At 41.7% G+C, this 26,061-nt stretch overlaps 1 protein-coding gene across 2 annotated transcripts in view; it reads left to right on the plus strand.

Annotated features, from left to right (window-relative positions):
* MEIS1 (Meis homeobox 1) overlaps window positions 1-26,061 on the plus strand; it is a 132,129-nt gene that overhangs the window by 62,051 nt on the left and 44,017 nt on the right. For both annotated transcript variants that reach the window (XM_045788123.2, XM_045788126.2), the window contains exon 8: window positions 11,597-11,742. In XM_045788123.2, the coding sequence (XP_045644079.1) occupies window positions 11,597-11,742 (146 nt within the window). The remainder of the gene's footprint in view (window positions 1-11,596; window positions 11,743-26,061) is intronic.

A 26,061-nucleotide genomic window follows, 5' to 3' on the forward strand; every position in this document is an offset into this window, starting at 1 on the left:
ACAGAATCCTACTTTTTTAAATATTAAAAAATTTAGGGGCATTTTTAAGGAAAATGTCTCCAGACTGCACAGACACTGTATCATATCTAATTTTAACAAGCTCAAAACAGTTTAATTCAGTAGCTACCTGATTTATGGCACTGTGCTACGTATCTTGTGTTTACACAAACGTCTGTAGCATCTATGTGGCTGCTTTCCCCTATGCTGAAGGACCTCACAGGCCAGGTTCTTTTTTTGCCTTTTTATCATTTTACATTGTTACAAAACTCTCAGTCTACAAACTATGAGGCAGGAAACCAGATGAGTAAACCTTTGAAAACGGCATCTAAAATACACACACCGGTTCTCGGATTAAGGGGCTTGTGGTCATTTCTCTGTAAAAAATATATGAGCTTTGCCACATATAATCTGTGATTCCCAAACTTGGCTGTACATTTTAATCATCTTGGAGTTTTAAAAATCATTAATGCTGGGATTTCACCCTCCAAAATACTAATTTAATTGGTCTTGGGTACAGTGTAGGCATCAGGATTTATAAAAACTGCCGCATGATTCTATGTGTAGCCAAAGTTGAGAACCACTTCAACTGCTTCTAATCTGCATGTCAGAAACTTTTTTAAATTAAGTCCTCCTTTTCAAGTGATTTCTATATAACTGAGTTTGCTGAAGAAGTGATCTCTTTGATAAATAAATGTTATCTTTTCTGTGTAAGTGTACGTACACACACACGCGCGCGGAGTATATAAAAGTTTAAAAAATTATATGGCAAGCATTTGAGGATCTCACAAAAATAAATGGGGTGTGTGTGTGTGTGTGTGTGTGTGTGCGTGTGTGTGTGTGTGTCTGCCTGTCTGTAAGATCCCATGTGTGGCATTTGTTTTTTGCTTTTGTTTTAAACAAGAGATTTATTTTCATGGTTAAATAGAATTTTGTGGCCATTTGTTAATAAATGATTTATATATTTTGGGAAGAATATCTCAAGGAATTTGGCATGCATTACTATAATACCATTAAAAAGGTAAAATACTAGTTCCTCAAATGCTTTCTAAGATGTTGATTCAAAACAAAAGTTTATGACTTTTGCACTGTTACCTTTGCAATTGTAAGCATATTTTCTTTCTTTTTTTCTTAGAAAAAGATTGGGGGATTTCCATTTAGTTTTACTGTTAGTATAAATACAATGATTTCAGTAATATCATGCAGTGTACTCACATCCTGAAGTTTCTAAGACTTCATTAAGAAGTTATGCTGTTTGTGCAGGGATTTTCCATGGTGTTTAGTTGTAAAAAAAAAAATGCTGAATGGATGAAAAATGAGTAAAATCTGTGTTTTTTTTCCTTTCCTATTCATCATTGCTGTTTGTCCTCTGCGTGTAGGTAACTAATTTGCTGTTGTTCCCCTGAGGGAAATTCAAGTCAAAAAGTCATATTGAATTACTAGAAAAAGGTATTCCTATCTCAAAAGAACAAAGTATAATGATTTAAAAACAAACAAACAAACAACTTGGAATATTTAGCGGATTTTTTGGTGTGTCCTGTATGTATCTGTCCATGGTACTCTACTCATAGGAATACGTACAGAAAATAAATCTTAAGTAAACTACAAATGTGAACACTGACCAACTCCGACTGACAATTCTTACTTTTCATGAATTTAGAAAGTCCTGTTTCTTCCTTCCATTCTATCAATGGCATATTAAAAATAATTCAACAGATTTTCTTGGTGTTCCGTAAAAATCCAGCGAGCATTTTCATTCTGGGTCTCAGTTATTTGGTTGGGTTCTTTTCATATTTTTTACCCTGCTATGTTTTATGCATGGTTTGTGGTCTCCATGAAGAATCATGAAGTGATAGATGCTTAATAGAAGCCTTTATTTGTAGTAAAGGAGTTATTCCAAATTTATTCCAACGGGTTGGCGATCTCTGAGTTATAAACACCCAGATTATTGGAATGTCCTCCATATACACACGGATGTTCAACCAAGATCTTACTGCTATTCTCACTGCTGTGCAACCCCAGGACCCATTCACTGTCACCACAGTTTCTGTGAAAAAGAGAGAAACACTGAGCAAGGTGAGAGATGCGTGGCTTCCCAAATGCAGGAGGGATGAGCAAGGGTGGAGTGGTTGAGGGTGGGGGGATGTAATGACAAGTTTGGGAACTTGACCCTGGGCTCTTCCGAAAGGCTGGCATCTGCTGATTAGAACAACAACAAAACTTTCCCAGCACCAGCTGTATTTTTTTTTTTAACCTTTACTTACTGCTCTACCTGAAATTCTGCCATTTAAAGATTCGTTTGCATTAACAAATTTTCTTTTGAAGATGCCCACATTTCTGGGAAGATGAGGGGGCAGCAGATTTTCTTGCTGAGTTTCTATTCATGCTTGCAGATCACTTTCTACCTCAATAGATCTGGCTCAGATGGAAAGGCTGGGTATTTGGGTTGTTGGGAGATGGTAAGTGTGAACTCAGAGCAGGAAAAGGTTAAGTCTGGGTGGGGTGTCCACAGTGGGAGGCCAAGTGCCCCTACAAGGCACTGGGAGACTGGGAAACTCCAGGACATGGGTGCTGAGTGGTGGAAGGGACATCTAAAAAAGGAAGTACTAAAAGCACTTACACATACTTTAGTATTTCCCTAGGTGGATTCTATGTACAGAAATATGAGGAAAAAACTCATCTTCCTCCTTCTTCTTATACTTTCTGACTTGCTGCACCTAGAGCTCAGATATCAGAACTTCATTCACTTAATGAATTGCTTCGGCTTTGATGAGCAAGCCTTGGGACCCGACACCATTCATAACTTGCTTCTGTGTGAAAATATGTTCCAATGTCCAAACGTCCTACTTACAGATTAACTTCAGAGTGTAATCTATGCCTACACTGGGGTCTGCCTAAGTGGACTCATTGTTTTTCCATTGTCCCTCATTCCCCAGTCTTAATTTGGAAGCAAATACTTTGTCAGGTTGAACTAGAAAGAGACACTGGGGAATGAGGCTTTATTTGGTAACATTTAGGTGATATTGGGGCATGTGACAGGACACTGATGATGCCACAGAAGTACGTGTATGGGTCACTACTCGGAACCCACGGGACAAACACCAAATCCTGACCGTGGCCCCTGAGGCTCTGAGGGGCCTTGCTCCGGTCATGTCTCCAGCTTCACGTGGTCCTGCTTTCCCAGGTTCCAGTTCTGTGGTTGTAGCATGCTTCCACCTGCTGTTCCCTGGCCTGCAGTCCTTTCTCCGCTTTCTGCCCTTTTAGGCTGCTCACCACACCCTCTTGATTTTCTCCACCCTTCAGATTCTGCTCCGCAGTCCTCCTCAGTTTTCTTTGTTTCAACACTCATAGACTTATATTTCTTTGTGATTGAATACAGTTGTACCTTTATCACCGTGATTATTTTGTTTCACATCTGTGCCCTCTGTCTGGAAAGCTCCATAGAAACAGGGACTCTTTTTGATTTTGTTCACCATTCGTGTCCGTCATGGTTGACGTAGTGTTTGGGACATAGTCGGAATTCAGTACATTTCTGTCAAAAGAATAAATGAATGGTAAGAGTGACCACTTATGCAAAAGATGATTACCTGTGTAGGGCTCATTTTTAAAGTCCGCACTTGACTTTTTAGAAAAGGAGGCAGTACGTTCATTGAGAGAGTTACTTTCTCCAGGCTCTGAGTCTCCATTTCTTCCATTAGGTCTCTGTGATGTCAGGAGTCCACTAAAGGGCTGAATAAGGCTGTGAGCTCCTTCCACAGGGGCTAACTATTAACAAGGAGTTGTCACTGTTTATCAGACCTAAATCAATGGGAAAGGAAAAGCTTCATGGCAAATCTCTGTTAAGCCAACCTTGGGAAACGTACCTAAACATTTCTTTTTATTCCAAATAATGTGTTTATTTAAAATTTGCTTATTCTTCTTTTTTTTTTTAAAGATTTTATTTATTTATTTGACAGAGATAGAGACAGCCAGCGAGAGAGGGAACACAAGCAGGGGGAGTGGGAGAGGAAGAAACAGGCTTCCAGCGGAGGTGCCTGATGTGGGGCTTGAACCCAGAACGCCAGGATCACGCCCTGAGCCGAAGGCAGACGCTTAACGACAGAGCCACTCAGGCGCCCCATAAAATTTGCTTATTCTTAATCTTCTCCCTCACTTTTCCTTACCTCTGTCTTATCAGTCACTGCCATTAGTGTATCTGTGACACTGGCCATTTCTTATGCCTCTTCCAGAACCTCACACTGCCATGGCAGGTGCCAACATCTAAGTCCTTATCTTGGTTGCCAAAGGAACCACCTCAAGATTTTCAGGGAAGTCGTGGGTGGTAACATAAAACATATGAGAATGTGCCTTCCTCTGTTATTTTTCTTTGATCAACTGAGAATCGCTTTGGACTGAGAACAAGGAAATATTAAATACCTAAGGATGAGAAGAGATGCAAAAGGGAGGCGGAGGTAACAGAACCCTAATTCAAGTCAAACTCAAAGGTGAACCCTTGGATTTTAGACAATTATGTATTTGTATATCGGCTGCAAATTTGAAGGTAGATGAAGTCTACTGTGTTTCTCTTAAAAATGTGTAATTAGACTTATGGGGTCATGTTAGGTTTTCATTGATCTTATAAAATCCTTTCTAACGTCTCCGAGGACCCTGTGGCACGTCAGTCTGTATGACAGTATCAGTTACTAAGGTCCTCCAATAACCTGTTGCTGAAAAATTGTGGAGGCAGGTGTGGAGGAATGCTGTGGGGAAGGCCGATCCATGACTTGGCCACACTAAGGAAAAGCCAGAGTTCTAGAATTTTGTATTTAGCACCAAGTCTATGAGGTGTGAGCCTGGATGGAGTCTGAGCTGAGGGTGCAATTGTCTGCTGAGAGACAGTTGAGTTTTTTTGCTAGGGTCAAACTGGAAGACATGTCAAGTATTTAATTCATTGGGAAAACAAAACTTTTGCTTTATTTTTTAGAGTTGAAGTCAGGAAAAATGCACAAACAGCACGAAATTTTAGTTAGGTAAAGAGCTTTAAATTGTAATCGAAGGAAGTAGGAGTGTATTCCTGAGAGACTCTAGCAAACACTAAAAAGAATTCTGATTTCTTTCACTCAGTCCATCTTTTGTCCAAGATGAGCTGAAAGATTCTAAGGAAACGTCCCAGCTTTGGAGAATGCATTTCCTTTATGTTTTCTTATAGTTTTACTGATTTTCCTTGGTGAATATTCTTCAAGAGTTTAAGTATGTATCAAAAAGGATGGTAACAGCTGGAAATTGAAACTGGTTTTCTCCATGCAATGAAAAAGGAAATGCATTAGCTCATTCATTTAATATGCCATTGACAAGTCTGTACCCTGGACACTGGGGTAAGCCCGGGGCTGGAGAGTCTTAGAGGGGAATATGACCCTGTCCCTTCTTTCATATATCCTGTAATCAAGCCGAGGGGACATAGACTACAGAAATCAACAATCCTGCTAGAATGCGACGTGTGCTTGGATGGAGGAACGTCGGGAAAAGAAAAATTGGGGGTTAGGGAGGGGTGTCACTGAACAGCTTAGAGTCCCGCACATGCTTCTTAGAGGAGATGGCGGTTGAACTGAACCTAAAAAAGGTCACCAAGGAGGGTGCCTGGGTGGCTCAGTCATTAAGCATCTGCCTTCGGCTCAGGGCATGATCCCAGCGTTCTGGGATCGAGCCCCACATCAGGCTCCCCCTCTGGGAGCCTGCTTCTTCCTCTCCCACTCCCCCTGCTTGTGTTCCCTCTCTCACTGGCTGTGTCTCTCTCTGTCAAATAAATAAATAAAATCTTTAAAAAAAGAAGGGGGGGTCACCAAGGAGCTTGCCAGGAAGGACGCTGCAAAGGGGCTAGCACAGGGAACTCCGAAGAGGTGTGAGAGCAGTGCCTGCAGGGAGAGGGTGAGAAGGTCAGGAGGCTCAGGATCGGGGTGGGGACCCAGCAGCAGATAGGCTGAAAACACCCCAGAGGGAGAGGGAGATCGTGAAAGACCTTCCATGCCAGGCTCAAAAGCGTGACCTTTATCCTAAAGGCAAATGATTGCCACAGCAGGATTTTAAGAGCCAGGGTTAGAAAATCAGATCTGTATTTTAGAAAAATCATTCTGGCAGTGATTACACATTCTCAATGAAGACAAAACACTTCTTTATAATCTCCGAAGTATTCTAGCTGGTTCCTGAGAAAGGGTTGTCTATAATTCTCACCATTTATCCTCTTAACATAACACAGAAACATTATCCCATCTGACTTCTGGCTAAGTAGACACAGCCATGATCTGGAGAAGTGGGTTTGGGGTAGTTTTACATTCTTCCTAATAACCTGGCCCACTCGGATAGTTCCCCTACAGAAGAAACCCGACCTCTCCATACTGATGGGATGTTTGCACCAGCAGTCACTGGAAGGGCAGGAATGTCCTACGCACTGTGTAAGGGGCGAAATGCCGTATTCTCTCGTAGATGTGCTGTGTGAGAAAACAGGCAAGCGGAAAAACCCTTAATACCGGATGAAAGTTTAGCCAGCTTACAACACGGGCTGTACAGCCTTCATGCCTTTGCCTTTGAGCTGGCCGTTCCGACACCTTTCAAGACATGGTAGAATTGGCTCCGTGCGAAAGATGCGATTACAGATGGCCTTGGTTCTGAGTCGACATACATGTCTGAGACAGACGTTCTGTTTCCAAACACTTGAAGATGCATAAAGTAAAAGTGAAGGGGAGAACCTGGCTGGAAACTATGGAGTCTCGATACAAAATTGTAAATGAATTGTTGTAATGCTGGGGTGCCTTGCAGCTCGGCTTCTAACAAAACAAGAAGGTCCACAACCTTACACCTTCATTCACCCCCACAGTTGGAAGTTCAGATCCCTAATTAGGAGTTTTGCCTCCATGACAGAAAGAACCCTCTGACAGACAACCCATTTTTATTTATACCTGCTGACCCACTGACACTGGCAGTTCCTCTCCCTTGTGATGTAAATCTTGGGCACTTTTGGGGTTTTGTTTTTGCCTGGCTCAGAATAGGTTTGGGGAATGGGCAGTCCTGGGTGGGGGGAAGAGGGCGTCAGGAGGAAGAGAAAAATGGGAGCAGGGCTTTGACCTGCCAGAGAGGAGCCCCTGCTGACACGGTCAGTCTGACCCATTGAATGGCCTGAATACGGTAAATGCCGCTTTATCCTGCCTTGAAAGGCACGAGATAGCACAGTCTAAATGCCCGGGCATGCTTAAATAGGGACTCGGGATGTTTGAGTTGAGCGTGTTTGAAATCTGAGCTCTCTGACAGCCTGGGAGCTGCCACAGGTCACCTGCCTTGCTCCACAGGGACAGACCAGGTCTCACAAGAAATTGTCCGTAGACGAATTGTAGTACAAATTCCTTTCTTTGTTGGTTGGCCTCTTTCACTAGACCATGGCCTATAAAATTTTGTAAAAACAATTCTTAAATATTATTTGAAAGGGCAAATGGCCCACGCTGAAAGGTTTGACAGTTTGACATATAGTGCATGGTTTTGATAGCTCGGAAACTGGAAAGTGCGGCCAGGATTCTCCCCCCGCTCGTTAGAAGCCTGGTGTTTTTCACGGAGTGTCTTGTTGCTGCCGAGTCCCTCTGCTCCCTGCAATCTGACAGGCAATGAGTCTGCTTCAGTGAGCGTCAATCCTCTTAGACTAATTCGTGAGCGAGCAGAAAAATGGCTAGCACCTTTCCATCCAGCGTCCAAAAAGCCCAGAACCAGGTATTCCCAATTAAGGAGCCATTCGGATAATCATATCAAAGCAGATTGCTTCGGAGGCTTCTCGTAAGGCCAGAGCCAGTGCTGAGAGAGAGGGGGGGGGGGGGGAGTCCAGAGTTTCACTTGAGTGAGGGGGGGAAAGGGATTTGAGTGGCGCGGTCTCCTCAGAGCTGGGAAGTCGCAAGGAAGTGGATTTCTGCATGAGAACGTTGCATATGTGAGGGCAGCGTGGGCTCTGCGCCCATCAGCTGCCTCTGCATCGCCAAAGGCCATTTTCGGGAGCCTCTGGCCCCTCAGTCACTGGCCTGCTAGTTAATTGCCACGCAGACTTCATGACACATGGGCAGATAATATGACATTTTCGGTTTCTGTCACTAGCAAACGCCACGACGTTGCTTGCACTAGTTGCTAAGAAGCTGTCAGAAACCATTAGCAATTGGCTAAAGTCGCCCTATGGCATTTCCTCACAGCATCAGCAAAACGAGCATAAATCACCCACTGGAGCCTACTGCTATCCTAATGAGGCTGTAAGCTTGTTTATGGACTAGCATCATTTTTATGATTATTTCCACCTTTTCAGTTTGCCTTCATTTGGCGGCAGGAGAAGTCAGCTCCGGGAATGAAGTCACTGCTGACATTTTACAAATGTGGTTCAGAGCTGCTGCCCGCTGCCATGTGGTCGGCCGGCGGTTCTCCAAGTTTGTTTAGTGATCTTAAAAATAAAAAAAGGAAATAAATCCTCCCGAGACCGCATCGAGGTGACTGTATCGAATTGCAGAGTGAATGGAAATGCTAAAGGTACAATCGACCATTTAGACTTTTCCTCTGAGGTTGAGACGCTTGGAGATCAATTTTCAATTCTAGAAAGTGGAAGAGGTTAAACAATTTATTAAAATCTATGAAAGTGTTTGCTTTTAGAATCGTCTGTTTTATTATGCTCTTCTCCTTCTCCATCTTCTCCATTTCCCTCACTTGTGTCGGGAAGGAGCAGGGTTTATTGTTTTAGGCTTTTCTGAACATGCACCAGTATTTACACTGGATTGAAAGCATTTGCTTCCAATGAAAATCTTGTCTTAGATTACAACCCAGCAGTGTAATTTCCCTCCCAGATGGGAGTAAAGTAGCAGTATTTGCCTAAAAACAGTAGGAAGAACAAACTGTGCATTAAGCCAAGGCTGTTTTTGGCTTGAGCTAATGATGTAATAGAAACCTTTTATTCGGGAGAGGTCACTGCCAGGGACTGAAGGGGGTGATCTGGCTCCTGCTTGAAAGGTTTCTCCATTGTGTCTACATAAGTCTTCACTTAAAAAATTCTGTTCCTAATGCTGCTGCTTTCATACAGCAGAAATAAACAGGAAAGGTTCTGGTGAGTGTTACACATGGAATGCAGAAAGCCTTCCTCTCCTAATGGAGTATATAATTCAGGTGCCCTCAAGGCACGCTTTCAGGAATTCTTTTGCCTGAGGTAATGGGAAGCTAAGGCTGCTTTAAGGCCTTGATTATCTATTGATGCACAAAGCTGGAAAAAAGTCATCTCCGCTGGATTATAGTAGATATTTCCATAAATTATCAATGAATTCTCTTCGAGGCAGGCACTAGGCATTGCCTGCTAAATTAATCTGAAGGGGTTTTGAGACGGATGGAAAGGCTATTTTTTTTAAAGGTGGAAAACAATCATGGAGAGGTGGTGAAAAACTGTCATTAGGTTAGAAGCTTTTCATTTTTAATCAATGATCAAGTAATATGTTTCTTTTCCTCGGTTACCTTTTGCATATTGAAAGTGGATTAGCCCATTGAAATTTTAAATGCTGTTGAGTTGGTTTCTTTTCTCATGTTTCTTTAATGAATTGTTATTTTATATGGTGAATTGCTTCTCTGAATAAAAAGCCTCTTTAAATACTGGACTTTCAAGGAATTTATTAGGCAAATCCAAGGGGACTCCTTATAAAACACTTGGTTATGCAAATAACGAGAATTTGGTGGGGCGGAAGGAGCACTGATTTAGGGATGCGGGTGTCTGGTCGGCAAGGGCCTGCCAGCCCCATCCCTGCTGCGTGACCTTGGGCAAGTCACCCGAGCACTTTCTTTGCTGCTGCTACAGCGAGGGCTTTGGAGTTGTGGGTCTTTACGATCTCTTCCACTGAGAGCACAGCTATGATCCTGTGGAACTTAAACAGAACAGATGAATTTTTAAATACAATAAAATGATGGATTTTTAAATTAAGAAAAATCACACTCAGAAAAGTTCTGCAGAAGTTTTGCGTTTGTGGCATATGCTGTAATCATAGCAGAAATGTTGAAATTTAGTCTGTTCCTCACCCAACAGTTTTTAAACTTTACCTCAGTACAAGTTAAGGCAATTTGGGGGCAATTTCCTTTTGGGGGGGGGTGCGGATGGGCAGGGGACTCCTGAGGGCGCTGTTAAGAACAATTGACTGATGGCAACATAATGACTATAGATTAGACTGGAATAACTGAAATCAAGGTAGTACATTTGTACCTAGAGTATTTAGGTAACAGAAATAAGGGCTACGAAATAAGTTCACGAAGTGGTGTGACTGAGTGTGAGGCTAGTTATAATGCACAGCGGCTAGGAAACTTGTCTTCCCGGAGTACCCGATTCCTGGGGCATGTCCACGGCTCTCCAGTGACGTACATAACCCAGCGAACGTGCTCTCAGGTGTATGCGTTGCCTCACTGCAAAGCCTTGCTGCTGTAACTCTTCTTCCTGGGCCCGATCCACCTGTCCCTTTCTCAAGGTCGGTAGCTTCCTCGGAGAGCTGGGGCAGCAGGGAGGGAGGCACGTTTGACAGAAGCTAAGCTGCTTTTTAGCGTAGTGGATTTAGTCCGGGCTTGTTTTCCCTCCGAACTTTTGTGCCAGAACACAAGGTACTTAGTTTCCATTTGTACCTTGTGACTTGTTTTGGACAGTGTGGTTATATGGGCTGAAATTTCACTTTTTGTCTTATTAAACACGGCACTGTAAAAGAAATACTACGTTTTTGTTTGTTTGTTTTATTGTGTCACGGAGCCAGAATATTTTCTAGAAGAAACAACATAAATGTTATAACACAAATCAATGGAAGAATAGGATCCAGTATTCAGGAATTTGTAAACAGGTGATTTTTCAAATGAGAGAAATTTAGATCTAGAAGAAATTTTAGAAACTGCCTGGATTTTTAGGATAATGCAGTTCCAATTGACTATTAGTTTAACATCACTTTATTTGACTTACATAGTAATTGTTTCCTAATTAAAAAACTATTTCAGGAGTTTTGCCCTTACTAAACTTGATGCTCTCTCTTTATGACAAGAAAAATTATATTCTATTTGAAGCATTCCTATGTCAAACCGCTTAGATGATGAATTACTTACATTTCCATGGCCTACTTTAGTCTTAAGATAGATCACTTGTGGAAATAGTTGATATCTTAAATGCATCTTCTCACAAGTTGACATCAAGGACTGTATGTGGGTTTGAATCCCCGGGCAAGGACAGAACCTCTGCCCATGGCCACCACCATATTTGACTCCCCAGCAGGAGTTTCACTTAACACATCTCAGCTGTACACATCTGAATCATTACCATGGCAACAAAGAAAGCTACTAAAGAGATTGGCTATTTCCCTTCATTCCCTTTGACCTTTCCCACTGTTCTTTGGAAGAAGTTCCTTAGACCTGACTACTTTTGAGCCTAGGCCTTGTTCTTTCTCTTTGTCTTGGAAAAAAACAAAACAAAACAAAAACAGTACCAAATAAACTATTAATCATTTATATTGCTCTTTTGGTTTTGTGTATATCCAGAGGCATTCTATTTGAATAAAGCATGTCAAGGTAGCATCAGTCAAAATTTGATTCACTATGTTTGCAGGTGATGGCTTGGACAACAGTGTAGCTTCCCCCAGCACAGGTGACGATGATGATCCAGATAAGGACAAAAAGCGTCACAAAAAGCGTGGCATCTTTCCCAAAGTAGCCACAAATATCATGAGGGCGTGGCTGTTCCAGCATCTAACAGTAAGTGGATTCTAAATGACATATGTACACTAAATATCGACGGTGAACCAGTTGTGATAGAAAAAAAATGAGGGAAAAATTATCCCTCTGCACTTGGAATATTTCCTAAATCACTGTGTTCCCCTAGTTTTGACAAAAGTGTTAGCACTTAATTTCCTAGATACTTACCCCAAATGAGGAGTTTTGTTTGAAGTTCACTATTGCAATTTTGGTAACTGTAAGTTATAAGGTTTAGGAGTTCATGGGACTTGTGATTTTAAGTATGTATGTTAATGATGTTGCTTTTCTCAGTGTGACTCTGAGGTCCCTAGAACCAACTCCTACTAAGAAGAAAGTAAGCCAAACCCCAGAGAGAAGGACTTGATTTCTTCTAACACTTTAGTGGACCTTTATAGCAAATGGTCCAAAAAAGTTTAAATCTTGTTGCAATGGCAAGATGCTCCCATAATTTGCTTTTAAGTGGTTTGAATGCCCTGGTTGCCATTACAAAACATTCATCTGAGTCAGGGCTGCACAGTGAAAGTTGTCCCTGTACTTAGAACTGTAAAGGAAAACAGCAATATAGAGTCAGCGTTTCCTGTGTAGTCCCTTGTGACTTTTCAAGCAGAGTAACAGTTTATATTGTCTGTGTGAGTATTGCTGTTTTCACTGCAGGAATTCTCCTGGAGATGTGAGAAACTGGAGATTGGGGGCTTTATGCCACCAAGGGATTTGTTTTGTTTGGTTATTGTTCTGAATGAATTTCATGTTCAAAATATTTATAATCATAATATCTGGGTGGATATTTTTGTAAGTGCATACTGATTTAATGACATCTAAGGAAGAAGACCAAATGAAAATTTATGGATAAAATAATTTTAAAACTCAGCAAAATTGTTGGCAAGGGGGGACTTTCACTAATAGGGACAAAGGTTGAATTTAAATAGGTCATAGCCTAGCCTAGCCTAGCCCAGCCTAAAATGAGTGAATGCTAAAAATCTTGGCTTTTTGAAAAATGTCAGAAGCAAACTCTTTATGTTACTATTTTTAGCCTAGTTTGCTTTTTCTGAAAGTCATTTATTTTTAAGTATCAAGGTTAATTCTGTGTTGTCCCCGGTGTGTCCAGGTCTGTTGACCCTCACGCCTTTGCCCACTTTCAGAGCTATGTTCCTCAGTGACTGGTACAGGGAGACACACAGGGGCTGTCGAAGGCCACGCTGGTTCTGCTCCGCTGGATAGAGGCTGTGCCTCCAATAACACTCGAGCGTATACATTAATCCAGATTTTCCAGCATCTGTGAATAAAATAAAAACTAAGAGTAGCAGGAGTAACTAAAAAAAAAAAAAAAAAAAAAGTATCCTCCCTCTCTTCCAGCCACCGTGATTCCAAGCAGCAACTAGACTCCACTGACAGTTTGGAATCGGCTCTGGAGGTTGGTTAATACTGGTAGTTGGTTGAAGCTTGAGATGGCGGAGTGGATTTTAACATCATATTAGGTTTACCTAAAACCCAGTTCAGGTGCCATTACTTATCTGACAACTCCTGCATAGATGTGGATAGTTTGAGATCTGCCTCGTGCAAGTTTGCTGCTGAGGGTTAGCAGCCGCGACTGAAGGGGGGGCGGGGCGGGCTCGGGTCTGGAGGGCACGGAGGGCACAGCAGGAAGAATAAAGAGCAGGAGAGAAGACGTGACAATCAGTCAGTGGTGCTGATGCGGCCATGCTATTTCGTCACCGGGGCTTCACCAGCCAACCTGATCTGGAGGATGAGGGCAGGAGGGGACAAAATCAGGTGGCCCCTGAAGTTACAACCTGAGTCTATTTCCTGTACTAACAGAAAAAAAAAAAAAGAATGGATTTCGTCAGCCTCCATCTCCGTCCGCAGAGGAGCGTTAGCTTTCCTTGAAGCTGAGGTGCCCCTGAATAAAATATAATCAAATATTGGTTCAGACAGAATCAGGAGAGAGAGAAGCAAGTTCTTTTATTCATCCACCAGATTTCCTGGTTTTCTAGGTCACACCCTTGTGAAGAACCTTGCAGAGAGCCCTATTATCTTCTTAAAACAAAACGAAACGGAAAACTTCTTTCGCAGCCGGCAAGATCTTACCTGCATTGCGGTGCTTTTCGTGGTCCCTATGTTATTTGGGCAATTGGATCAGAAATTATTCATAAACTGCCTGATTTCTTGAGGTCTGGCTAATTTCTTTCAGTTTGGGGGTCTGTGCTGGCCTGTACCACTACCCTGGGAGAGGAAACCCATGTGTCCCCATCTCCCTGGCTGGCTGTGAAGGCTCACAGAAATTGCGTGGTGGTTTGATGGGGTATGGCCACCTGCCTCCCCACTCCACTGCCATGTGCTCATACAAAGATATCGATAATGGTAACCATCTCGAAAAAGCAAATGTCTCATAATATCATCTAAAAGGCAAAGGAAATATATTTAAATTTTCTCCCTCTTTCCTTCCCCCAATGAAAGCCATTCCCCTCCCTCTTCTCTAATTGCAAGACCAGATAGATCTCCAGCTACCAGGAACTCCCTTCTCCTTGTCTTGTTATACTTCTTGAAGGAATGGACAAACTGCTTAGGTAATTGTTTATAGTCAGGAGATGATAATAAGAAATTCTATGGGGAAAAACCTCTAGAGCTAAAGGAGAGTTTTGTTATTTGTTCAAATGTAAGTAAGTAGTGATATCTCCATACTAATCTTTGAGCAACTGTATTTCAAGTTCTGAGAGGTCTTCGAGATGCACAATTCATTTGGAAGATGCTACAAATTTTAAATGATTACATTCTTGCTCTATGATTAATGTAACTTCTCTAGAAAATCCTGTGTGAAATCTTGCAAGATATGAAAGCGCAACTGAAACTCTGGCTAATTAAAACAATAGCAGTAACAATTTATTAGCAAACTGTAAAAACTAATCTTTTAAATGCCAAAAGGCATATTATAAAACCTCGCATACCTTTTTGAAAGCAAATTCCTATTCTTTTTTCTTTTTCAAATAAATGGGTCAATCTTTACTTTGGATTTATTCAGTTAAAACAGCAACAACAACAAAAAACTTGCCTTCGAAAGGGCTTTCAAGCATTTGTATGTTGGAGGAGTAGAATAGGCCCTGGAAAAAAACCAAACAACAACAACAACAACAAGTTTCTGGATTTGCACCCCAGCTGCGTAAGAAACATGTGCTGTTCCACAGCTGTCCACAGGTAGATTGAATCAGTAGCACATTTTACTACTCGAAGGAGAGGACGAAAGCTTCATTCTTGGACTCACAGTCTCTAGTGAGCTAAACTGGAAATACTTGTATATGATGAAAATAATAAAAGAAAAGGGAAACAGATTTTAAACTTTGGTGATTATGGGGGTAAAAGGAAATTTCGGTGATGTAAATTTCCACCCCAGTCTTAGTTGAACATTTGCCAGGTTTGATAACCAGAGAAGGTCTCTTAAAAGAAACTATTCCCTGGAATTGAAAAGAATGACTGACATTATTTAGATAATAAGAGAGAATGAGAAAGAAAACAAAAGCATTTCTTAATAGAAATGCTTGCGTTTGCCTGAAGACAAATTACTGCAAACAATCAAAAAATCCTTCATATTTGAGTGTGAGTCACTGTATAGTCAGTTCAGGGGCATATGCTCCATGAAGGTTTCTTTTTTCTTCTTAAAGGCATTATTCCAACTATAACTATAACCTACTATGTCATAATGTTTAAACTCGTTGTGTTTTGCATATTGTCAGTACTTTTGCTACATAGTGTTACAAAGATATGTGCCTTAGGGCCTAGTGAAAATGAGAAGAGATAAATACAGTGTTTAAGGTAAAAATCAAGGGTTTTCTGTTTTGTTTGGTTTTCCTACCCTATTGCACATTTACCCCATTGCATATTGCAGATTTAAATATAATCTAAATAGAAAAGTGGTTAATATGGTTCTTATTTAAAATATGCAGTGACATATTTTCCTGCATGGGAGCTGCTCTGTGTCCCAGGAGGCTTGAAAGTTAGGAAGAATACAGGCTGTTAAAATACACACCTGCGGGTTCAGGTGAAGAAACCATTCAAGGGGCGACACATCTGGCATTGACCAGTTGGGGAGGTGACCCTCAAGGTGAATTGATTTTTATTCACATTCTCTTGGATTCCTTTCACTGATCTTTGGGATCTCATTGGGTACTTAACAGAGACACTTTGTTTCTACATCAGATACACATATTTTACTCTTTGGTTTTGTTTTGTTTGTTTCTTATTGTGAACTTCTAGCCTGGAAAATATTTTTTTTGTCTGTGGCAAAATTTATGTCTCAATTTCTGATTTATAAGACTTTCCTCTCAATGTGGATAAAGCCAAAGTGAGGGGCTGTAGAATCTTCCAGGTTGAGAATGGCGTTTCCATAGAAACACTATTAGATGAAAAGTGCCCTGCGGGTCCGCCACTCTAAGGATGGAGTAAATGGAATTCAATTGGGAATTGAATGCTCTAGAAGAGACAGATGTTGTTTCATTGGTTTTGCTTTTGGTAACAAGATCTGTTGGCGACATCTTAGTGTCATATCTCTGCTTGCAGTTTTGGAAGAATTGTTCTCTAAACATTAGGAATTATTATTACACTGAAATAGTACCTCTCCTTGGTATCCAGACAACCCGTTCTGTTGATCAAGGTGAGTGCAAGGTCAAAAGGCAGACAGAGGGACCTGTAGGCAGGCATTAGGTAGGTAGCGGATGGGATTTGCTCCCCTTCTTCCAGTTCTATTTTTCTGTCCCTCACCTCTAAACTTTGATAGCTTTAACAGTAAATATTTCGATTGTGCCTAACTAGCTAGCATGATGCTGCTACAATTAGTCCTAAGAAGATAGTGGGGCAGGAGACTGTATTCTCAAGCTCTTGCCTGGAATGGGAATCAGGGTGGTACAAAGTATTTGAGAAAGACAGTCGCTCCTTTAAACCAGTCCTAACTTTTCTTCACGTTCATGTGCCTGAGCTGAGGAAGGTGGTTTGTGGAGACAGCAACTCTGAGTCCTTCTTTGCTGCATGTTATCTGCAGATTCCTTCAAGATTCTTGAAAACTAGTGTATAGCGGTGAGAATTTTTTCCCTTTCAGATGTCCATGTACCTTATCAAAAATGAGCTCTCTGAAACCTATAAGAATATCTTTGTAGTTACTGTTTTCTCTCCCATGCAGTAGCCATTCACCTTCACAGCCTTTCGTGATGATGATGGGCCAGAGCTAGGCTTTGCCAAAACTAACCCAAGTTGGCATGACAAATGCCTCTATCTTAATTTTAAAAGGTCTCTGCTACTTTGGAGATAGCATATTTCCACTGTGATTGCATCGGACCCTGATGATTTTTCACCCAGTTGGGAATCATCTCTCTCAGGGGGAAAAGGAAATAGATTATTTAATTACTTGGAGGCACTATTGGAATGCCCTAATTCTTCTGTGATACATGTCATATAAAGTCTGTTTTAACAATGAAGCGGGTGGTTTCTAGATTCTGGGGCAACTGCTTTTTTCTCTTTCTTAGCTGGTTATTGAAATCCTAATGGGATGGGTGATGAATTTTCTTAGGTCAGGTAAACTGAAAAGGCTACAGCTGGAATTCTTCACCCAGAAGAATCGGAGTTAATACTAATGATCATTGTGAATTAGAAGATCAAAGGCAAAGCATCAGCCGGTTCTCCAAGTCGTTGCCCCAGAGGCCATTAGTGACCTGGCAGAGCTCTCTCGAAGCCTTCCACACACCTCCTTCCCCTTGTCCCAGCCTTTCCTCCCCATCATGGTTGTGCACCTCTGACCTGGGGTAATTACAGTTGGTTGATGAGGGGGCATGGGGGGGGCGGGGAACAATCAAAAGTAAAAACAAAAGCCCAACTTTAAAATTGCCCATTTACCCAGGTACATAGGACTCATAAGCAAATGAGCTCTGACTGGGGCTCTATGTTATTTTGGGGATGCGACTGAGATTTTTGTGCCCAAATGCTTTGTTCATGTCGCCAACGATTGGTGCCTTATACAAGGGGCTTGTGTAGAGTCTAGCTGGCGATTTGTCAGCTCATACTAAAATTTTCTTTTGTTTCCAAGGGTAAGTTAAAAATACACGGTAGTTCAGTTTTCTGATATGCTCTCAATTGGGCTAATTAAATAAAAGAAAAAAATTAAATAAAATTAATTCAAAACTAAAGTGCCCATGTAAGCACAATTTATTTATTTATTTTATTTTATATATTTATTTTTTTTAAGTTCCATGATTCATTACTTATAAGCACAATTTATTAAGTTGATGGTTGCTGATACACGTAACTGCTTGAAAACTAGCCAGCCATTTATACCTCAGAGCATACATCAATATCATGTCTTCTTCTGATTCCTCTGATACGTTTTTGAAGGTAAAGTATCAAATTCGGTCAATGAGTCTGAAGCTGCTCCCCCTCCATCTATCTTTCAGATTGAACCTGGAGCATTGCGTATATATGTGTGAATGTATCTTTTAAACGAATTCAGTCCAACCCTTAGGAATTTCATATAATATAATCTTGACTTTTTACTTTCTCAATGTTTAAGATTCCTAGTGAAGGTACTTTGCTTTAGTGTATAAAGGTTTGATGGAGAGAAAATCAGTTGTTTCTGTTTTAGAAAGGATTCTAGTGTTTTGGTTTGGTTTGGTTGGTTGGTTGATTTGCCAGTAGAAGGAAATCTGTACGTCATGGAATTTAGGCTACTTTATTTGACCTAGCTGGAAACATCCCCATCGCATCTCAGTCTTCCTTATGGAAGCATTAAGTATGACCGTGGGTGCATGTCTGTCCCTACATACGTGGACATTTTTCTGTAGGACAAATCTCTTTGAACTCCTGCTATCCCTACCAATCCCAGTCGAGGAAATGGATCCATTTTACTTGTTTTTATCCCCTAAATGTTCAGGGCATGATTTTTCTGTTTTTGCTGTTGTGGCTATATGCCAGGAGATAACCAATAGCGGAGGCCCCATTGTAACTGATGGTCTATTGCTCAGGTCACAAAACCCTGTTGGTCATGGTCCAAGTTTATGTATAATAACTGAATGCCATGAGGTAGCAACAAATATTTCACTAAGGCTCCAAGCAGTGATAGTGACTGTGTGGATTCCCATCAAAATGGCTGATACTGACAAGGGTGTTTCAATACTGCTTGTCCCTAGGTTTGCAGAGCTCTGAGCCCTGGAAAGCTGGCTCACCTCCGTGGACTTGATACTCACCCTGGTGTGTCAAGAGCAGGAGAGAGCCCTTAGGGATGCAGATAGGCACCCGTTTCTTGATGGGCCTGTGGAGAGGCTCTAAGAGCAAAGGAGTAGCTGAAAGAGTTATGCCAGGCAATTTTCTAACATTTTAAAGACCTTTAGTCCTGGTTTGTTCTTGCCATTGCAAAATGCCTTCACTCAGCAAATTACAGCCCAGTAGAGATGTATGGGTACAGCCCAAACAAGATGTATGGCTTTGTCTGTGAACACTATAAAGAAGAGATGGGCCTCCAATAACTTGGAGTTATAAACATGAACACTCCAAGTTAGTCGGTATGAGATACAAATTACTTGGTTTTATAATACATTATTCAAGCTATTTTGAACTAGAGGGCTTTGGTTGTCGGAAATGACCACTTGTCCTCCTGGTGTTATCTCTTCAGACAAAATGGGACCATATACGTGAACTTCCCCTGTTCTGCATCTTTGCTTTTCAGTTCTTAATCTTCTGCAGTCAGTTTTCATCTGTTCTCACATTAACTTTATGGCTGGCGTCCCTCCAGGGCCCGTGTGCTCTCCCGTGACATGAGTGACCTCTGAGAATTCAGGGTCCTAGGAAGTTCTTGGGGTGCCTGGGGGGTCAGGAGGCATAGTCCCTGAACAGGAACACCCATCCTAAGAAAGATCAATGAGTAGAGATAATTCCTATCGCGGGTAATGGAATTTCAGGAATAATTTCCATTATGTAAAGAAAAGCCAGTTTCCAAACTTCTTGGGGGAGAAACTCCACAAAAAATGACCTGATTTCATGTCACATGAAATTATCTCCTGCCTACGTAATGTTACTTTTTTTCATTTGCTTTTTTTTTTTTTTTTTAATGATCTATTAATGGCTTGGCTATTTTGACGCTGGATCTTTCTGTCCTGTGAACAGCTGAAGAAAAAAATTGATCAAAAGCCTAAATGAAATCATAACATGTGTCTCTGTGGTGCTTTGTAGTTTACTATTTTCATGTACAGTGGATTCTGAAGGCCATCCTGTGGGGTAGCAGGATGACCAAAATGAAGTTTAGAGCAGTTAATGACTTTTCTCAAGGGCCAAAGCTAGGAACTGGCTGAGCTGCGACCAGGATCTCCTGACTTGAATGTCCATGTGCTTTCCACCACGTTGCCTCTCAAACACAGAGCAAATCAACTAGTACTGTGGAAGTTCAAAGGTATAATTATAATCTCATTCCATGAACTAGCTAATTAGTATTTTTTAAATAAAAATACGAGCCAGAGGGTTTGGCGTAAAACTTCATCATGCAATCTGATGGTTATTGGTAACTAAGGATTAAGGATGGTCCTTTCATATCTAGATTCTTTTTCTGGACCTCTCTGCCCATTAAAAAAGGCATCGCTAGAGCTATTGGTATTTTCTGCAACTGGAATAATTTATGCATTGTTAGAATTTCAGATTTTAAACATTAGCTGTTCCTCCTTCTTTATGGAAATATGTAAATCTCTCCCCCTGTCTATTACTAACAATGTCGGAGAGCAGTTTGGGGGTGAGGAATCTTTCCTCATGCAAATCCTAACCGAACCTTCTAACACAGAATTTAGCTCCTTGAAGATTTCTTTGCTCGTCACGTGTCCAGGACACCAAAGAGCTATGTCTTTAATTTGCTTTATGGAGATGGAGGAAACTGCTTCTGCCATCCTGATTACTCTTGAAACTACAATCCAACTGTCGTTTCCCAGCAAAGGAGGCTGCTAAAGCCTGGAGAATTAGGGCACTGCTCTGGGCTCTGACATTGAGGTCTGATCATTTTAAAGCGAGTAATAACCAGAATCCTAAAATTCTTATGAATAAAATGTAATTTTAGTAATGTTTCCATAAACAGTGGTAATGGTGGCATTTTAGTAGGCAGTGACATTAGTCACATCGAAATTGCACCACATTGGCTTTTAAATTACTCCACCTGTCTGTGTGAATAGAATTTTCAGTGTAAAAGCAGAGACAGCTGCTGCTAATGTCTTCTTCTCCCTGTGCAGATAATGCTGGCAAATCGACATGTAGAAAGGAGTGGTTTGTGATGTAAAACGGTACCTGACCCTGCCGGCTCCTGAGCTGCAAAGAAATACCTTTAATTACCGGTGGCCGTGTTTAGCTGTTGACGCACCAGTGTCAGCTTCCAGGGCTGTGCCCTCGGGTCCCCTCCCTGTGGCACTCTCTTTCTTCCCCCCACATCCGTTGTGAGATGGGTGGGCATTTACCTTGATGTGTTTCAGAGACGTGTAAGGCATTACTACTTAAAAGGAAAACATCTAATACTGCGTGAACTTGGTTGATGATCTTTCTGTTGGAGAACTTTTGAAGATTAGTGGAATCTGGTTCCTTCTTCCTAGCCCGAGTGGAGCTACGTGGTATACTGTTTATGCTTTCAGAGGGCTGGGCATCATTCACCCAATACAAATACACATTCTCATGTGAGCACGTGAGGGTCGCGGCCAGGCAGAAAGGGCAGAGGGGCTTAAGAATAGCATTTCTTTTTTTTTACTGCGTGCCCATGCCTGCTGTTGACATAGGATGAAGCTTACTTTCCGGAGAAGCCTATTTGTTTTCGGCCTTTTGGTTATGGTCTATTGTAGCAGTTACATTAAAATAAGAACGGGCCAGCCAATGGCATCCTCCTGGCGGACATGCCTGTTGCCAACAACGTATTTGGTGAAATGGTAGGTAGGAGATACACTTGTCTGGCTCATTTGCAGGCATTCTTTTTGACTTCTTTCACACAACTGGTGTTTTCGTGTTTAATTTAACAAGGAATGAGTAGTAAATGAAAGCTGCTGCCTGAAATCCCACTGTGAGCGTGTTTTGCACTTGGCTCCCCAGTGACAAGGCAATTTGTGAAATTATGTGATGGGGTAATTAGATGAAGCCAGGGCTCCTGATTGTTGCCATGCATATGTGGCGAGGCTTTGCTGGGAAGAGGGAGGGGGAGAAAGAAATAGATTATTACCCTGGCAAGTTGGCTCAAAGCTTCTTCATTTATTTGTAAACAGAATATTTAGTGACCGCATAGGAAGTAGCTGTAATCACCAGCTCATAAAGAAACCACAGCAGAGCTTTTGAATTTTTGCAGAGTGCTCATGTAAAATTTAAGCTGGGAGGCAGAATCCCTGTTAATGTAATTAGGATCTAATTTACCACCCTTTGCACACAGATGTAATAATGTCTAGATATTTATTCTATCTTTAAGCACGTTACATATACCTCAGTGCAGCAGTTACTGAACAGAAACAGGTGTGAGCACTTTCCTAATTCGTTTTTACACTGTAAACACATAGCAATTTAAGGGAAATATTTACCAAAAACGAGGGGAAGGAATGTCTGCAAATGAGGCAGTAATGGACAGTTGCCCTTTATGTACTGATGGATTTCTCAATGGTTAAGTAAATTAAAGCAAATGCTAGAAAAATCAATAGGCCAGCATAGTCTTGGTTTTGCCTCATAGACTTCAGGACAGAATGACAGATGTGGTGTCTATGACCCATTTAAGTATTAATGCTTGAAAAACGGCTTCTGCTTGCAAGGTTATAGGCTTCGAAACATTCTGCTGTATTAAATTACAGACAATAATATTTTTAAGTGTACGTGGAATTTATATGTTTCAGTTAGGTTGTCCTTATGTGTTGCATTTATGCTGGAAGATTAGTTGCTCAGTTGGTGCAACAGCGCCATAAATCAGTGTGGAATGTTCCCACACGGAAGGATCTTCACGAGGCTGTAGTTGGAAGGTGAAGATGATGTATATTGAGCTCCCATGTATGGCGAAGTGAATCTGCTCCATAACACTCAGTGTGGAAACCAAATTAGATTTAATTAAGGGGTAGATGCGCAGAGCCTTTGGAAGAATCTGTAAAATACCATCCGAATGTGGCGTTATAATTCAGTTCAGCTCCAGGGCTAGACATGCTCTGTTTTCCATTTGAACTAACCGAGGCTAGTCCGTCACGTCGGTCAACTGTCACAGCGCGTGGAATTTTAGGGCTGTTCTGATGTTCCAGGAGGTAGATTTTAACCTCTGAGAAGACAAGGCCGGCCTTTGGGTAGCACCAGCGTGTTCATTTTCCCCCTGTTGTTCCCATTACCAACTTCAAGGGAAATGGTGTAAATATGGTCATGTGTTGGTCTGTTGACCGCTGGAAGACGAGAGGAGAAACGAGGCAAAACGGTCTTGAGTCCTGGCTTTAGGGAGCAAAGCTGGTTTTCGTAACGGAAATAAAGGGGAGGGTTGAAGTCATCATCCTAGTAGTTAGGGGAGAAGGTGCCTTTTGTTGCCATGGAAGAGTTTGGCTGGCTTGAGTGTCCTCTTTACCTTATGCTGAGTGAACTTAGACAATGATTTACTTCTTTCTCTGCTCATGACACAGCGGACGTGGCCCAGCCTGCGTCTGGCTTTTGAAAATCAGTATGTACAGGCGACAGGTAGCGTGATAAGCGAAGTCATTGGCACCATTGCTCGGTTGATACGAAGGGGAGGAGTAGAATGATTGCCTGGAGTCTTAGTAGGAGATATTTTCTCGATTTTAATTTTCATACAATATTGCATTAATATTCACAACATTCCTCTGAGTCTGGATGGGGAGACTGAGCAATGCACGCATTTGGAGATTTAACTGATGTGTAAATATAGTAATTTTTCAAAAATGAAAGTCTAACATCTAAAAAATCAGAGAGTGGAAATCACTACACAATTAAATATTCTTTTGCTTCTTTTTTTTTTAAAGATTTTATTTATTTTTTCATTCAACAGAGATAGAGACAGCCAGCGAGAGAGGGAACACAAGCAGGGGGAGTGGGAGAGGAAGAAGCAGACTCATAGCAGAGGAGCCTGATAAGGGGCTCGATCCCATAACACTGGGATCACGCCCTGAGCCAAAGGCAGACGCTTAACTGCTGTGCCACCCAGGCGCCCCTCTTTTGCTTCTTTTAAAACAGTGCTTCTTAAACTTTAGTGTGCGGCCAGATGCTCTGGGGATCTGTCTTTAAATGAAGATTCTGGCTCGGTGGGGCAGGGCCTGAGAGTCTGCGTGTCCAATGAGCTCCTGGCGGATACAGATGCTGCTGGTCCGCAGACCACGCTTAGGAAGCAAGGATCTAAGGAACACAAACGGGAGAACGGATTTTAAATGGAAAGATGATTCTTTTTCCCCACCTTTGATTTTTATACTTTGGTTTTTTCCTTTGATGTCAAAACTTAACCCATTATTTTATCACGTAAATTTTGTTTTTCCTCTGCAAACTTTCTTCTTCACCGTACAGAAACTTTCTTTTGAATATCAAAGAGTCTTTAAAAGGTAGACTTTGTTTCTTAGAGCAGCTTTAGGCTCGCGGCAAAAGCGAGGAGAAGATACACAGATTTCCCGTATATCTTCTCCCCCCACCCATGCATAGCCTCCGCATTATCAATGCCCCCCACCAGAGTGGTACGTTCCTTACAATTGATGAGCCTATATCAGACACACCGTTATCACCCAAAGTCCAAAGTTAGGGCTCACTTTTGGTGTCGTATGCTCTATGGGTTTGGATAAATGTGTGATGTGTATCCATCATTGTAGTATCATACAGGCTAGTTTCACTGCCCTAAGTAAATATCACAGAGCTTTCATGGAGTCTCCTGGATACCCAGAAAGCTTCAGATAGACTCAGGACTCTGCCAATATACAAACTTGTTCTTTTGGGCTTTTGGCTAGTGTGCTTGTGTGTGCTGGTGGGTGAAAAGTTGGTTGTGAAGGTTGAGTGATACAGAGTCTCGTCCTTCACCTCCCTCCAGCTTCAGTGCCCCGATGGATGTTAGCATGGAGCGAGGGCGTGGGTGGTGGTTGTACTAGCTCCCGGACTCCTACTCTGGCCCTGCAATCTGGTAGTCTTTCGGGAAGCAAGCCGGAGACTCGCCACCTACAGGAACAATACATACCTTTGAGGGAGAAATGCTTTTGTTTCTAGTAGTATTTGCCAACTTTATGTCTGTTCCAGGAAATCCTTTATATTTCCACTGCCTTGTGTACTTTCTCTGCCATGGGCACTGTCGATTTGCACAGCATCCTGGAAGATGAATTTGTTTTAAAAAATCAGCACCTGAAAAGTATCTTCTCTCTAGTTTGGCTAAAATCTAAGGAATGATTCTAAGGACCACATACCTATTAATCATTGCTTAGCAGGTAAATTCTGTCACTCATTGGAGTTCACATGCGGGATGTAGTCTCTTGAAATTAGGTCATTTATTTTGGTCCAAGTCATCGAGGATCAAAGGTCATAGGGAATCCAAAAGCCATTAGTCAGGGTTCTTTTCTGGACCCCTTAGATGTCATTGTGCGAGTCCCCCATGGCAGCCCGGGCCTGGCCTGCTGTCAGGGAGCTGGCAGGGTGCCTACTTTATTTCCAGTTTGCATAGATAAAAAGCAGAGCAGCTACTCTCAGAATCACTATAAAAATAAGCTTACATAAAATCTCCATTTGAAATACAGTATGTGTGTGCCCCTGCATGCTCTCTCTTATGGAAGCCATGGGACCTAGAAATCAAAATTAGGAAGAGAGGCATACGTTTGATAGCATTGTGGATTATTCTTTGTTTTGGCGAAGGCATTTATAAGTCATTGTGAATTTAGCGAAGACCAGGTTTTCACAAAGAATTGTTAATGACAATCCAAGGGTTTTAATTTGCTAACGTAAAATAAAAACAAAAGCATCATTTTAACTGTTGTCAAAAATATATATTGCTACCCCCTCTCGATGCTACTGAAGTACGTTTGGCAGTAATGAGTTGACGCGTCTCAGGAGCAGTGGGTAAGAGATGTAGTCGAGTCAATTCATTTCCTTTCCCCGTTGAGCCCTGTGGGTCTCAGGCCCACACCTTGAAGTGAAAACATTATCAATTACCCAGCCGACAGGCGCCCAGGACTCACTCCCTGAAAGTGTTCATACTGGACCAGAAACCACGAGCACTCAGCAACATTCATCACCTCAGTGTTCGAGAGAGTGATTGAGTAAATGGTGGGCTGAATTTCCAAGGAATAAAGGCCAAATACACATGCAGAAAATAGCATATATTTGGTGATTTAGAAATCAAGC

The sequence above is a fragment of the Ursus americanus genome, chromosome 7 (assembly GCF_024610735.1).
Source record: "Ursus americanus isolate L20-20 chromosome 7, mUrsAme1.1.p, whole genome shotgun sequence".
NCBI classification, from domain to species: domain Eukaryota; kingdom Metazoa; phylum Chordata; class Mammalia; order Carnivora; family Ursidae; genus Ursus; species Ursus americanus.